Here is a 14,870-nt window from a genome sequence, read left to right as displayed (position 1 = left end):
TATCTCAAAAACAGCAGTTTTCTAAAGAGAGATAGCTAGGCTATATCTGATAGAATATTAGCAACAATTTCGTGATGTTATAGCATTATCACTGTATTTCTAATTAAAATGAGTCATCATTCCATATATTTGTTGTTATATTAAATTAATTTTAATAGTAGAACTCATAAATTTATTACTACAACTAAACATAAAAAGGTCATTAAGTGGTTATTAAAAATTACTATATTTTCACTGAACTATGTATGTAGTTACTATTTAAGTTAGTGTATGTTTTATAATAATAATAATAATAATAATAACCACATTACATTATATGATTATCAGGTTAGATATGACTCGTGAGACCGTTGCTACGAATGGTTTTAAGACATTTACTATTACTTATTTGAGTAGTAGAAATTACTTAAAAATATCTTTAAAAACACGTCTGTACTCAATATAGTAAATTGACACTTTTATAGCTCTCAAATTGAAATTAAACATGTATAAAAGATTCTAAATTGATGTACAATAGTCGACTCGTGGATTCTAAGGTGTTTGTCTCCCTACAGTCTTGTAAAAAAGTTTATAAGATATGCATCGTACATGTATATCAACCAAATACATGCTTGTAAACAAATAATGTGTTATTTTTAGCTTTACAATACAACGTAACTACAAAAACATAGTCTGCTTATAATTTTAATAATATAGATAGCTTTCTTCAACGACCAATACTATAAATGTAGTCGTTTCTGTCCAACAATAAAATTAATTAACCTTGGGTTATTACATTCATATAAAATATACCAGTCATTTAACCTCTAAAGTCTAAATGAAACTATTTTAGTTACATAATTAAATACTAGACAGCGCCATTTAGTTTTAATTTTGTATAAATTCTATTTATTTTCATTAAATTAATAAATAATTTCAATTAATTGATAGTAATATCTGTTGAAATAAAAAATTAATTATTAATAAATAAATAAATAATACTAATATGACAGTGGTTTTGAATTGATACTGGTGGCGTTGCTATATATTAGTTTCGGGAACTAACTCAATACGGGAACATATGTTCCTAATGCATTTTATATACAGTTAATAGACTTGTTTTAACTGGGTCATTTTAACCTATAATGGTTAATAGCTCGTTTTGTAGCTAACAAATCAAATAATAACTTTGATGAGTTCGATGGGAGGCATCATGTTCGTTCTGACATCAGATTGGACCTAGTTCTTCGGCTTCTTTAAATAGCCAATTTAGATCCTAAACGGTAAGAGATAGAATAACACTAAATTAGAAAGTTTTCGCTTTCGGAAGAAACCCGACTTAAAAATACCCGACGAAAGAAAACACACTTACTACGGAAAAATGTTTTAGCCAAAAGCTATCAAGGGCAATAGAAGACATTCGCCTGTATCCATGAATCACAATTATCGACAAACCTTAAGCTTATTTTATTTCGATTAAATGTAATAATGACAAACTTTTAAGTCGCATTTCCTCCGAAATCTAACGTTTTTCCAAAAAGCTTTTTAAACAAAAATTGTTATTTTTTTAAGAGGATCAACTTTCTAAGTTAAACTTTTATTCCAGGTCCTAGGTCTAGGTCCAATCTGATATCAGAACATGATGTCCCCCATCAAACTACAATTTTTGTTTGTTATTTTTTTATTGGTTAACTACAAAAGGACCTATTTAGCTATTATAAATTAAAATAACTCACACTGTATATGTAATAATATGACTGTAATTACATCTCAATAATAGACGACCAATAATTTCGTTTTTTTTTTTTTTTTGTTTCTTTAACTCGGGGCAAATACATTAATATTTAGTTAGCTTTTCGAAAATATATTAAATCTAGTTTTTTTTTCTTGAATTAAAAAATTTGTTAAACTTCTCCTATGATCTCCATGTAAATTATCCGAATTATAATTAAATTTATCTCGAATAAGAGACGACCAAAATCGCCTTCAAATTTTGATGGTAATTTTATTATAAATTTTTTTTTTTTTTCAATTAAAATTTTCTGACACTATGTCCACTGCAGACAACAACCTTAACCGAAAAAAAGTATTGACCAAATACAGTTCACTCTTCTAAATACTGAAAATAGAGATAGTGCTCAATGCAGAAAGCTAAATTTTCTATGGTCGTAGTTGTTACATCACTTCGAAATAGTATCGTACGTACTTACGTATATGCGAAAAAGTTATTATATAGGATGTTTTTAGATTATTAATAATATTCATGAATTATTTAGATATCAAAATTTAAATTGTGGATCCTATACGGCTATAAAAATTTAATTAAAAATTTAAAAAATATTAATTGATTTGCTCATTTTAAAAACAAAATCAAATTATAAGTATTCAATGACTTACTTAAGGTAGTCCTATCGGTAATAGACTTTGCATTCAGAATTTAATGAAACTTGGCATAGTTGTCCATTATTATATCATAATTAACCAGTTAAATTTTTAGGGGCTTTCAGAGAACTGAAAATCTGAACGTCCAATTTTGTGAAATAAAATAAAATCTTTGATTTCCCATAATGATTAATGTTAAAATATCTTAAAAATATCTTTTTTTCAGTTCTCTGAAGGACCCTAAAAATTTAACTGGTTAATTATGATATAATAATGGACAACTATGCCAAGTTTCATTAAATTCTGAATGTAAAGTCCATTACCGATAATACTACCTTAATCCAAAAACATCCTATATAATAAATTTTAATAGAGTCAATTTTTAGTAAATATAGACAACTAAAATATATTGATTACAAAATAAATATTAATTATTTAAATGCTTTTAAGGTTATGTGTTTTGTATAAATTTGGGAAAATGTTATGCTTTATGCTATTACGCTAATGGATAATTAAAGAAAGTTGTCTAGGTATACTTGCTGTGTTCGCCGGGTCAAAATTTTTTTAATCTATCTATTATACCTGTATAGTGAAATTTGGTGTTTATATTTTATTATCTATACACATGAGATAAGAACATCTTTTTCCACTCATTTTGCATGAGGTAAGGAGTTTATTACTTTAACCCATTCATTTTTCGTGAGATAAAAAGTTTATTACAGCACGATCTAAAATAATAACTAAGATAGTAACTTTTTGAATGTCCTTGTTCTCTCAATATTAACTAATAATAAATTTCAAATTGTATTTACCGTTTATTTTCACATTTTAGAGACGTGGATAAAAGTTTGTACGTTATATACGCATGATAACAAGTTATCTACGTTCTTCTGCGCCTACCCAGCTCGTGCACGCACTCGTTCTGTAAATTTCGTAATTTTATACTAATTATTTTTTCTACTAATATTGAACTATTTTTGAAAATTCTTAGCTATAAACGGGGAACCCGTGACAGTGAAACTGCACTTACACGGATTTCGAAAATTCGCATATGTATAAAAGGGTTTATTCTAGGTGTGCCAGGGTTTATCCTGGCAGAAATATTTTTATAAAATTTCATATTTTTAATAATTACAATTTCATGGAAATGAATTTGTAAACAAATTATAAAATATATTTTATCAATTTTCAGGAAAATTTAGTGCGACAGCTCGATCGTGGCAGAAAGGTCTATCACACCGATTTTTATATAAAGCCAATAAAATTTTACCCTTATCGCGGAATTACTTTTTTTTTTAACTTGTTCGTTTTGAATTCTATTCGAAATATCTCAGTGTGACAACTTAAAACTTGACCATAGTATCTGTCACACCAGCAAAAAATTAAAAAATCCTGGCAAAAATTATTTCTCCCACGATAAACCCTTTCACATCTAGTCCATTTTGTACATATCTTTAAATAGTATTGATTCATATGCGAAATTTCGAAATTCGTGTAAATGCAGTTTTACTGTCACGGGCTGCAGAGCTGTTATATACGTTTTTGCAATCAGTGGCTTAAAAATTTAGAAAAAGCATAATTCACATGTATAAGTGAAATAGAAACATAGAATCATCATGGTAAGGGAATGCGATGTATGGTGGATTTCATGTTTGAAAATTTCATCTTTTCGTTGTGGTATGGTGTAAGCAGCCAATGTCGATTATCGTCAAGTAAAGCCCATTTGTGCACTTAAAGTTGGCAAAGTAGTTTTTTATATTTAAAAATAAAAACAATTTAAAATTTATCATGCATTGTATTTAAAAATAAAGAAGTCATTTAAACGATATACAATGTAATCTTAATATAACTTACTACAATATAACGAATTCCTAGATTTAACAAAATTTTGGAAATGCCTTTGAATTGCCCATAAAAGTCAATATAAAATAACCTTTGCTTAGCCAATATTTTTTGCGATCAACCTTTTAATAACGAATTTTAAAATACCAACAAAAAAAAGTGTAAATATTTTCAACTATCAAAAAAAAAAAGAAGTGTAAATACCTCTAATTAACGAATTTTGTCAACCCAAAATCTTTATATAAGGTTCCGACCACTAATTTACCATAATACCATAGTATATGACTCATATCGCGTCAGGTTCCGATCTTTTTTTTCCCTAAAACAATCATTTTTGTTTGATGGAAAGTAATGTAATAACTGCTCAGTGCTCCTTGTCACTGTCAAAGATTCAAGATGCAATTGCGTTCAGAAACGTAAATGGTGTTTTTTATCAGTCGCAGAAATGCTCAACATCTTTAATTATCTCTTTATAACAAATTTTAGGCTCACCTAACCTCAATATAACAAACCTCAGGTGAACAAATTACTTGACATAACGAATATTTACTTATTCTCTTCCGATTTATTTCGAAGTTGCACTGTACTATGCAATAAACCACCGGTTCGATCGGTTTATCATAAACTATATGCCATTTCGGCCATTCGACCCACCATGAACTATTTCGATGTGTAATGAAGAATTAACATGTGAAAACAAACAATTAACTGAGTTAATTGTTGAAATACCATGTGTAGATAGTGTTGATTCCACTGTCACATAACAAATGCATGTCACACATATATAACTGATACACCCATATAATACTATACAATTTGCGCCTAATTTGTGCCCTCACGGGTAATCAGTGATGTTTACGAAAAATAGTTACGAAAAAAATTTCTTTATTTTTTTATAAGAAACATTTTTGTCATTAAAACTTTTGTTCTATCAGTAACGGTTAACAAGATGACCCAATTGACCTATGTTGTTCATTTACGAATTCGACCTCACTTTTTACTTCCTGACTGGGCTAAAAAAATTTCAACTTTTTTTGTTTTTGAGTTATCGTGTACACAGGCGGACAGACGAATAGATGGACAGAAAAACAACCGGACCAATTAGGTGATTTTATGAACATTTATATCAAAATTTTGTTCATAGCATCAATTTGTTTAAGCATTACAAACTTGTGACTAAACTTAGTATACCTTGATATACATTTCATATATACATGGTATAAAAATATATATAGTAACATGTCACATATAGTAAACCTCGATTCGTAATTGAAACTTTTTATTTCATTTAACACATTTTCCAAACCTTTGAAGCATTTCTGTATAAAATTTATCGACTTTGCAATGTGTTTTCTAGACTTTTGCAGCAGCATGTTTGGATTTTTAAAATTGTGCAGTAATATTCAAAAGTATAGCTGACCTTGAAGATCTTCCCATGTATATGTATAACGATATATTAACTACTATTATAAACAATAAAATTATTAATTATTAATTAAATTCAAAATGTATATTTTACAAAATAATTAATTTATTATATTGGTATGATAATATGAATTAATTCCTAATATATATATTATATTATTGCGTACGTTTACAGATGGTATAAATGATATGATAAAAATTTGCCTATAGGTGTTATTCTATAATCCAATTTTGAGATAATATTATGAAATCATGTATTTAGATTTTAGGATGATTTATTAATACTAAATGTTTGTGTGCATTGTACACTTCTGTAAACAGGGTGTCCTTTTATAAGTTGACATATGCTTGAAACTCGTCAAATAAGTTTTATCGCTAAAAATTCTTCAAATAAAAAATGTTGGGTGTATAGACTTACATCTTATGCAGACATTAAATTGGACCCAGGTTTTCAGGCTCAATGAAAAGCTCACTCTATTCCATATCTGGTAATAGATAGATGCACTCTTTAAATTAAAAGGTTGTAATTGATTTAAAGGGTGACATTTTTTATTCGAAACATATTTCCGAGAAGAAAAGTTCCTCTAAAAATTGTTTTTTCGTACATCTTCTACGTAAGCTAGATACTCTTCGCTTAAAATTTTCCAATAAAAGTGATTTGCTTTTCAATAAAGATCATTTTTGTTCAATTTGAATAAAGAAACACGCAAAAAGCTACGTAGTTTCTTATAGGGTCTTTCTATAGGGTATTTTTGCTATCAATTACTGTCTAAACTCGGTTTACAAAAAAGTGTTTGCGTTTGGTGAAAATTTTGAAAGCACCACGAAAACATTTTCGCATGGTTTACCTCTCAACCAACTTATTAGGGTATTTCCAGCATTGTATTTGCAGTACCTATGCTTGAACTACAGTAAGATACTCAGGTTAGAGCATTGGCATGTCTGCGACAACATTAAGCTAGGGAAACAAATTGAATTTTAGTAAATTAAATTTCTATAATTTAATCTATTAGAAAAATTTTTATTTGATGAATATTATTCCGATATTATAGTATTCCGATCGTCACGTGACTAGACAAGTAGTCAACTAGGCAATTAATATGACGTAAATGTAATAAAATGCTCTAAAAATATCATAAAAGCGTCGAAAATCAAATTTTTTTTAATGTTTTCTTTTTGAAAAATAAAATAATCTATACTAAAATGAATTTATTTTCTAGTATGCATCCTCTGATGAAAATTTTGAGGGTATAACAAAAATGTTTACGTGTTTACGCATGATTTTACCTCTCATGCAACTTAGTAAGATATTTTCCGCATGGTATTTGCTGCTCCTATGCTTAAACTACACAAGCTAAGAATAACGCAGACATTTTGATTGGTTTCTTATGCGAGAACTGTTAGGTTAGGTTAGGTTAGGTTATATTGCCTGTCCACGAAGGACACACTTAGGCTATAGAGCCCATGGTGATACCATATATGTGTTTACCATACCTTTCCGCTGATAATTTCATTTATCAGCTCCTCAATTTCAGAGGCTGATTGCACCTCCTTCATGCATATACCATGCACAACACCAGCACATCACAACTATTAATTAAATTAATTTTGTTGCGATGGCGGGAATCGAGCCCGTTACCCTAAGCATACCGCGGACGGAATTGGTTACGCTTTAACCAACGGAGCTAATACGGCGACGCGAGAACTGTTGTTTTATAAGAAATTATGTTGAATTCGAAGAAATGTTTTTTATTTAAACACGATGCCATTGAGAATTTTTTCAAATTTTTTTCATACACTTCTTAAAAAGGTATGTTTTTGTATTAATTTTTATATTAAATTCTCTCGTTAATATGAAATTTATTTTGAAATTAATATAAAAACTTTTATTTTTCAACATTTACTTTTGAAATTACACAAGAATATATATTTATTTTCAATTCCCGATGGACTGGAGAAAATTGAAATAAAAAAATATTACGCAGTGTAGGTACAGTTTGTTGATATAATTTGAAAAATGTACACAAAATAAGAAAGTTGAATTATACTTGTACGTTAATACAATCACCGGGAAAGAATTTCGTCACAATAGAATTATAAAAAAAATTGTCATAAATGCAGATTTTTGCAACGCTGCAAAAACGATTCGATCATCACCGTATACAGCTCAATCGAAGTTAAGACTTTCATATTTTTGAAACTGAAGTTGAATAGTAAATATGATCGCCTACCAATTTGCGAGGCGATTTGGGAAAATTTTTTCATTTATTTTTAAGATCTGAAAAGGTAAACACCGATTGCTAAAATTATTTTTCATAAAAACCGATATCACCATTGGCATGCTTGTTATATTTTCTCTAGAAAAAGCGCTATTCAGCGTTATAGTGCGAATACTAGTTTTTGATAGAGTTATTGTTGAAACCCATTTTGTGGGAAATTTAAGGAACTACAGTTCTAATTTAATGGAACGATAATACTTACTTTGTGGGAAATTTAAGGACCTATAATTGCTCTTATAATTGATTTACAATTTTTCTAAGCCTCCTTGATGTTGTTCAAGCAATTTCAAACATCAATTTCCTGGAAAATTTTTTTTCCTGCAAATTACGCGTAAATTGTATAGTCTGCATTATATGAGAATATCAATTATGTATGTGTGACATGTATGTATGTGTTATGTGATAGAGTAATCAACACTGTCTTTGCATGGTATTTCAACAGTAAACTCAGTCAATTGTTTTTTTTTCACTTGTTTTTTAGTTATAAATTAGAAACTCAATAGGAATTTTATCGAATTATTTACGTTCGGTTCAAATTCTATCCCGGTAATATACTGTTTTTGGAGTTTTTTTCTAAACGGAAATTAAGAAAAAATAAGATAAGATAATGTCTGTATTTAGATCATAGTTCTTACAATGATTGGTACAATGGTGTACTTAATAAATACTTCATTCTAATTTTCACTAAAATAAAACAAGTGTCTAAAACAATTTATAAAAACATAAATAAAAATTTTTGTATAAGTATTAAATCATAATAATAATAAACAAAAATAAACATTATAAATATTAAAAAATACTAATAAAAATAACTATTTGGAATATCAAAAATGAATGGTATCAGTGGCGGTTCTGATGGTTTTAACAATTCGTAATGTTTATTCATTATTGCAAAAACTTGACGATTAGATAGAGTTATATATAGCGTGTTGCTTACTCGTTTCGTGGTCCTGAATGGAGATACAACATCTAAGCAGAAAGTGCTGTAAGGATACTTGTTTCTTCAAATTACATAATTCTTTGACTGCAACATTTTTACCACTGCAGCGATTCTACTCTCCCGCTAAATGGTACATTTAATTTAATTTTTAAAAAAATTTTCTGCTTATCATAAAAATTTGACTAATATTAAAACCGATTAATATTAATTCAAAAAAAATTTTCAATTACATAGATAATTTACATAATAATAATTACATAGATAATTACATAATAAACTATTATTAAGGAAACCGCCTCTCCTTATTGTAACATTGGATCAAAAAACTACTAAGAAAGTTTTTGATAGAAATAGAATTGCTGGTATTCTTTTGTTTGTAGTTAAAACTTTGAAATTCCTATTTCGTCTAACATTGTCAATTTCCAATATTGGTCTGGTTAACAAGTTCACATTAGTGAAACATACAAATAATAATCGTAAAAATAAGTGTGATAGCTCTAGCGTTGGATTCGGAATGATGCCTGGAAAATGTGCCAGTGGCATTTTTCAGCACATAACCAATTCAAAAGTTATAAACAATTAAAGATGAAAAAAAAGTTTTTTTTTTCGCCAATATTTCATAAAACATAAAAAGGTACTGAACAAAATCACGTCAAAAGGGCTTACAAAATTTTAATACTTTGTTTATATTTTTTAAAACTCTTTTGGCGAGATGTTCTTAAGTATATGTATATATAATAAGGGCTCCACAAAACCAAAAAATTTAACGTCAAGTATTTAAAAAAAATTTTTAGTTTACAATGCAAACGAAAATTTAGTGAATAAACAATTGCCTAACTTGTTAAAAAATTAATAAATTCTTGAATTTTTATTACTTTAAAAAATTATTCAGCGTGAAATACTCGTTTTTGACGATATAACAACAATCTAAAACGACGCAAAAGGACCTATTTTCTGCGTTAAATTAAAATTATAAATAAGGGAGATAGACTTCCGGGAGCGAGAGTTTTTTGTTGGAAATTTCCTTTAAGAATATTTTTATAATTAGTTATATTTAAAAAATATGGGCAAAAAAATACCTTTTTTTCATTTTTAATTGTTTATAACTTTTGCCAATTTTCAGGTGCTCAAAAATACTTTTGACGTATTTTTCTAAACATCATTCCGAATTCACGGAGTTATCAAACTATTTTTACGACCATTATTTCTGTATTTCACGAATTTGAACTTGTTAACCAGATTTTATAATTAATTATTCACAAAATTTGAAAACCGTAATCACGAATGTTTGTCCATCTTAGTGTCTTTCAAAGTTTTTGTGTGTCGCTTATGTGAAATTATTATTACCTATTGGTATTTGTATATTTTTTTCCAATAATTTTTTTTTTTAATTGAAAATAAAATTTAATAAAATGATAAAATTTTTTTAATTTAATCACATTTTGTGTGTATCTATAGGATTATAATTTTAAATTAAATTTATACAGGGTATCCGAAAATGAGCGACTACACTTTCTCAACCGTCTACCTCAATTTCGAAAAGCTAGAAAGTTCTTAAACACCAGCCACAAACCTCAAAAGAATAAATTGCCCTATTAAACATTCGGGATTGCTTACTCGAGCGGATCGTTGTTATGGAACACATTCTCGTCTTATCTTCTTTGATCATGTTTCATAATTACTTATTTACAAATAGAAAACAGTATTAAATTTTCAATGAAAAATATATATACAATCCATAGACTTATATGTCCATCCATACAAATGTATTAATAAAGTAACTCTTTGAAATAAAACTCATGCACGGATAATAATAAATTTTTTAAGCCAAATGTTTCAAAATTTTTTTTTTTTAATTTCTAAAGAGTTTTTATGCTATCTGCCTTTAATAAAAACTTTTTTTTGTAAGCCGTGAAATAATAAATTCAAAATTATTTTGGGTTACATTTCCTTTAAACTTCTTCATAATTTAAAATACTGAATTTGTTTATTGTTTTCATAGTTAGTCAATTGTTTTAAAAGTTATCAATTTAAACTGATGATGTTTTACAAAAAAATCAATAAAAGATTCAACGATAATGGTGCCAAAATATCTTATCAATTATTCATTTATTTCGTTGCTTTCATTAATTTATAAAACTATTAAAATAAAATAAGTTTTTAAAAACAAACTAATGAGAAGCATAAGAAAAACTTTATGTTCCCCGTATGAAGCCCTTTTTATTCCAAGTAATTTGAATTTTTTTTAATAATAAAATTTCTATATTTCAAATAATATATATATTTTTTTTAACTAATAAAATAATAATAAAAGTTCATTCTTAAAGAAAATTATTTATTTAGGTGGTAAAATTATTTATTTAGGCTGCTTACAAGCAGTGATTCTTGAATGAATTTACCAAAAATAATTATAATATTCTGATTTGTTTTTAAAATATAATTAAATAAACATTAATATTGTAGCATATCTAAAAAATATTATTACTTTGCTTTTTGTATGTTGTGACTTTTGAAAGCAATTATGGAAAGTCATTCCCAAATAAAAAAATATTAATGAATTTTCATTAAAGAGTCAAGATAAAACAAAAATTTTTGAAAAATACATTATTTTTTGTTGTTTTATCATTATGAATTTTAACTAATTAAACCATTAAAAAAAATTAATTAGTACTATAAGTCTATCTCATAACAGTGAAATATGTGGAAAAATGAGTTTTGTTGAAAAATTAATCTCCTAAAGTTTAAGAATGATTCCATAATTTTGTTAATTTTCAATAGTTATATTACCTACCATAAATTACTAAAAAAAAAAGTTAAAATCATTAAATTATTAGAAAAAAACTATTGCATATTTCGTTTACATAGCGCAATAGCCCTTTTGAACAAAAAAACAATTTATTTTTTCATTTTTTCGCAATCCAAATAATAATGAAAAGTCATTTTTAACCGACCGTCGAAAATTTGGAAAACTTATAAATTGCTCAGATTCAAAGTAAAATTAGCTATGTTTGAACTGAAAGATATTTTCAAAATAAATTTTATTTCATTCGTAAATAACTATTAATATTTAAAAAGCAAATAAAATAAATTAAATTATTAGACCAAATTTTTTTTTTTAAATTAATTAAATAAAAATTTTAGTTCTATATTTCTTTTATACAGCCCTTTAAAATATTGATCCACTATTTAATTTTTTTCGTTTTTATTTTTTTTCGAAATTAAAATAGTTGGTACTTTTTTTTTGACGAAACAAGTGAAACATGAAGAATTTATTTATTTATTACTTTTTGTTGTCAGAATAATTTGATTATCAATTTTAAATATTCCTAATATTTGAAAACAATGAAAATTTTTAGATAGTGTTTCTCTTAATATTAATATTTTGAAAAATTTTAATGTATTTATAAAAATTAATTTAAAAAAATGAAACTAATGAAAATGCATTAATATTTTAGGAATAATGTCAAATTTTTGTTAACGACGCTTAAAGGCATCTGTCTTATGTTTCAAGTTGCTGATTAAAATTAGTATGCTTAAAAGCAGATTTTTTAAATCCTTAAAAAATTTGGTCACCTTCTTATTTTCTTCGACTAGTAATTATGGCGTATTGCGAGGCAAATTTATAAATTAAACAATAAAATATTAAGAACCATTTGCCAAGAAAATATGATCAAATAATATATACAAAGTACAGTGTGAACAAACATAAAATGTACAACTTACCAATTTGTGGTACATCATATGGACGGTCGCGAGCTGATCGTAACATTAATTGACTTGCCAATCCTTGCGGTAATAAATGACTGGCGCTTGCGCCTGTATCATGCATACCACCAGGGGATTCAGGGTCATGTATATCAACATCCCGTTTACGCCAACTTCGACGATCTTTTAGCAAATTTACATTTCTTCTACTTTTTCTATTATTCATCAATAATATTTGTTCAGGTGTTGTGGCCAAATTCCAATTTTCAATCAATGGCATTGTTGCGCCAACAATACCATGCGATTGTTGTTGTCTGGGGTGAAATTTTAAAGCAGTCTGTTCTAAGCGTTTCCAATTTTCATCTAACATTGAATTATCTAATAAATTATCATCATCATTATTTTTGGAACCATGACGTGATCCAGATGATGAGACAGAGGATGATGAAACAGGTGTCATCATCCACTCATTGTTATTTAACATTGCGTTTTTATTCTCTTCGTTAAATAACCATTGGGGTTCAACAATTGGTAACATGTTAGGACCATTACTTCGTCTCGCCACTGCAGAATATTTAGGTAAATGTAAGTATGGTGGTGGACTTGCATCAGTGTAGGCTCCAAATAAGCCTATTATTATTAGGCTTATAGAATAGCCTAAATATAAATATGTACCCCACATCGATAAGAAAAATATTTTTGGAATTTTTATTTTTGATATAATTTATTTTTTATATTTTGGCTTTTGGAATTTTTGTTTTAATTTTTGTTTTTTTGATTTTTTTGGAATTTTATTTGATTATTTTTGTATTTATTTGTAATATCATAATTTATTTTTGGTTGTTTATTTCTGGTTTAAAAAAGTTTTTGAAAAAATTAAGTAATCATGTTCGAAAAATATATTTTCACTGATTTTTAATAAATTTTCTCTTTGTGAATAATTTAATTTTTAACTTATTCATTCATGCAAAAGCAACAAAGATGAATGGAAATCCTCAAATTGTCCTTTTACACTTGTTGTAAATAGTTACGTCTTTGTTTATATTAGAATCAAATAGTATTAGTTGAACTGGGTACGATATAGTTTTTATCAAATATATATGTATGTATTTATTTCATATACATACTATGGATTTTCTGTGATGTAATAATGTTTGCGAGTGAGCTCGTGAGCTTTCTAGGTCCGTCTGTCCGCGCGCGTGAGAGGCGGAGATGAATATATATTTTTTCGTCCACTTGTTGATGGTTAATTTAAGTCTTGAATTATTTAGGTTTTATACTTTTGTTTGTTCGTTGTAATTAAAAAAATATAATTTTTTTAGTTTAAAGAAAACAAATTAGTATAACTTTTAAAAAAAATAATTTTCACATCAATTTTAAAAATTTTCCGAAATCACAGTTTTAAACCAAAATTTAATTTTATGAGCAAAAAACAACTATATTTTCACTAATATTTTTCAATTTTTTGTTTTTGTTTTAAATAGGCCGATTGTTATAAAAAAATATCTCTTAGTGTTGTAGTTTTTACAATGGAAAATTTATAATAATGTTGGTGAATGCGCCTTATAATGCTATTTTCATATTTCACGCATGCGATTTAACCACAATTTGTTTTCGTGAATGAGAGAAAGTACATAAATAATTAGCGCACGAATTAAAGTTTTTCAAAAAAAAAAAAAACTAAAAAAAAAGTGTTTTGTTTGTTTGTAGGAAAATCAAAATAAAAAAATATCAAATCACGAAAATTGATCTTAAAAGTATTTTTCAGACATACAACACATTTTTAAAAAAATTATCGTTGACAATATCGGCATTTTTCTGGTTGAATTAAAATTAATAATAACATTTTTAAAATTTTCCTTATTTTCCACACACATAATTTTTAAAAGAATTAAAAATTTTCCGAGATTAAATTGTTTGGAAAAAAAATTTAGTTTATCACACACATAATTAGACGAAAAAAAACTTTTTTTAACTTATGATAAACTTTAAGTCCCGCGTATAATAAAAAAATATTTTCCCGTTTTGTTTTTAATTAATTTTGTTTGCACACTTTCTTCAGGGTCTTGTTGTTTTTGCCGATAAATTATTTTTTTTGCAGTGTATTGTTTTGTTTATTGTTGATACTGTTGAAGGGACTATAGTAATGTTAAGAGTTGGATCAGTTGTATTGGACTGACTAATAAATAGTAGATTACTGTGGGGCACCGTAACGGCTCTGTTGTTGAAACCTAGTATGCAACCACTATCAAGCGCGTCACTTCACCGCCTCTATGCACCACTCCCAGGCGAACTCAACGCTAACACCCACGCTCAAC

The 14,870-nt window shown here is 27.1% G+C and overlaps 1 protein-coding gene across 1 annotated transcript in view; it reads right to left on the bottom strand.

The window, feature by feature from the left end:
- Window positions 1-13,329, bottom strand: part of LOC123301005 — a 260,841-nt gene extending 247,512 nt beyond the window's left edge. The window contains exon 1 of the mRNA XM_044883715.1: window positions 12,571-13,329. Coding sequence (XP_044739650.1) covers window positions 12,571-13,234 — 664 coding nt within the window. The 5' untranslated portion in view covers window positions 13,235-13,329. The remainder of the gene's footprint in view (window positions 1-12,570) is intronic.
- Between the last annotated feature and the right edge of the window lie 1,541 nt (window positions 13,330-14,870).

Source organism: Chrysoperla carnea, chromosome 5, assembly GCF_905475395.1.
Source record: "Chrysoperla carnea chromosome 5, inChrCarn1.1, whole genome shotgun sequence".
Classification (NCBI taxonomy): domain Eukaryota; kingdom Metazoa; phylum Arthropoda; class Insecta; order Neuroptera; family Chrysopidae; genus Chrysoperla; species Chrysoperla carnea.
Note: the sequence above shows the minus strand (reverse complement) of the source record. Positions and strands in the feature narration are given on the sequence as shown.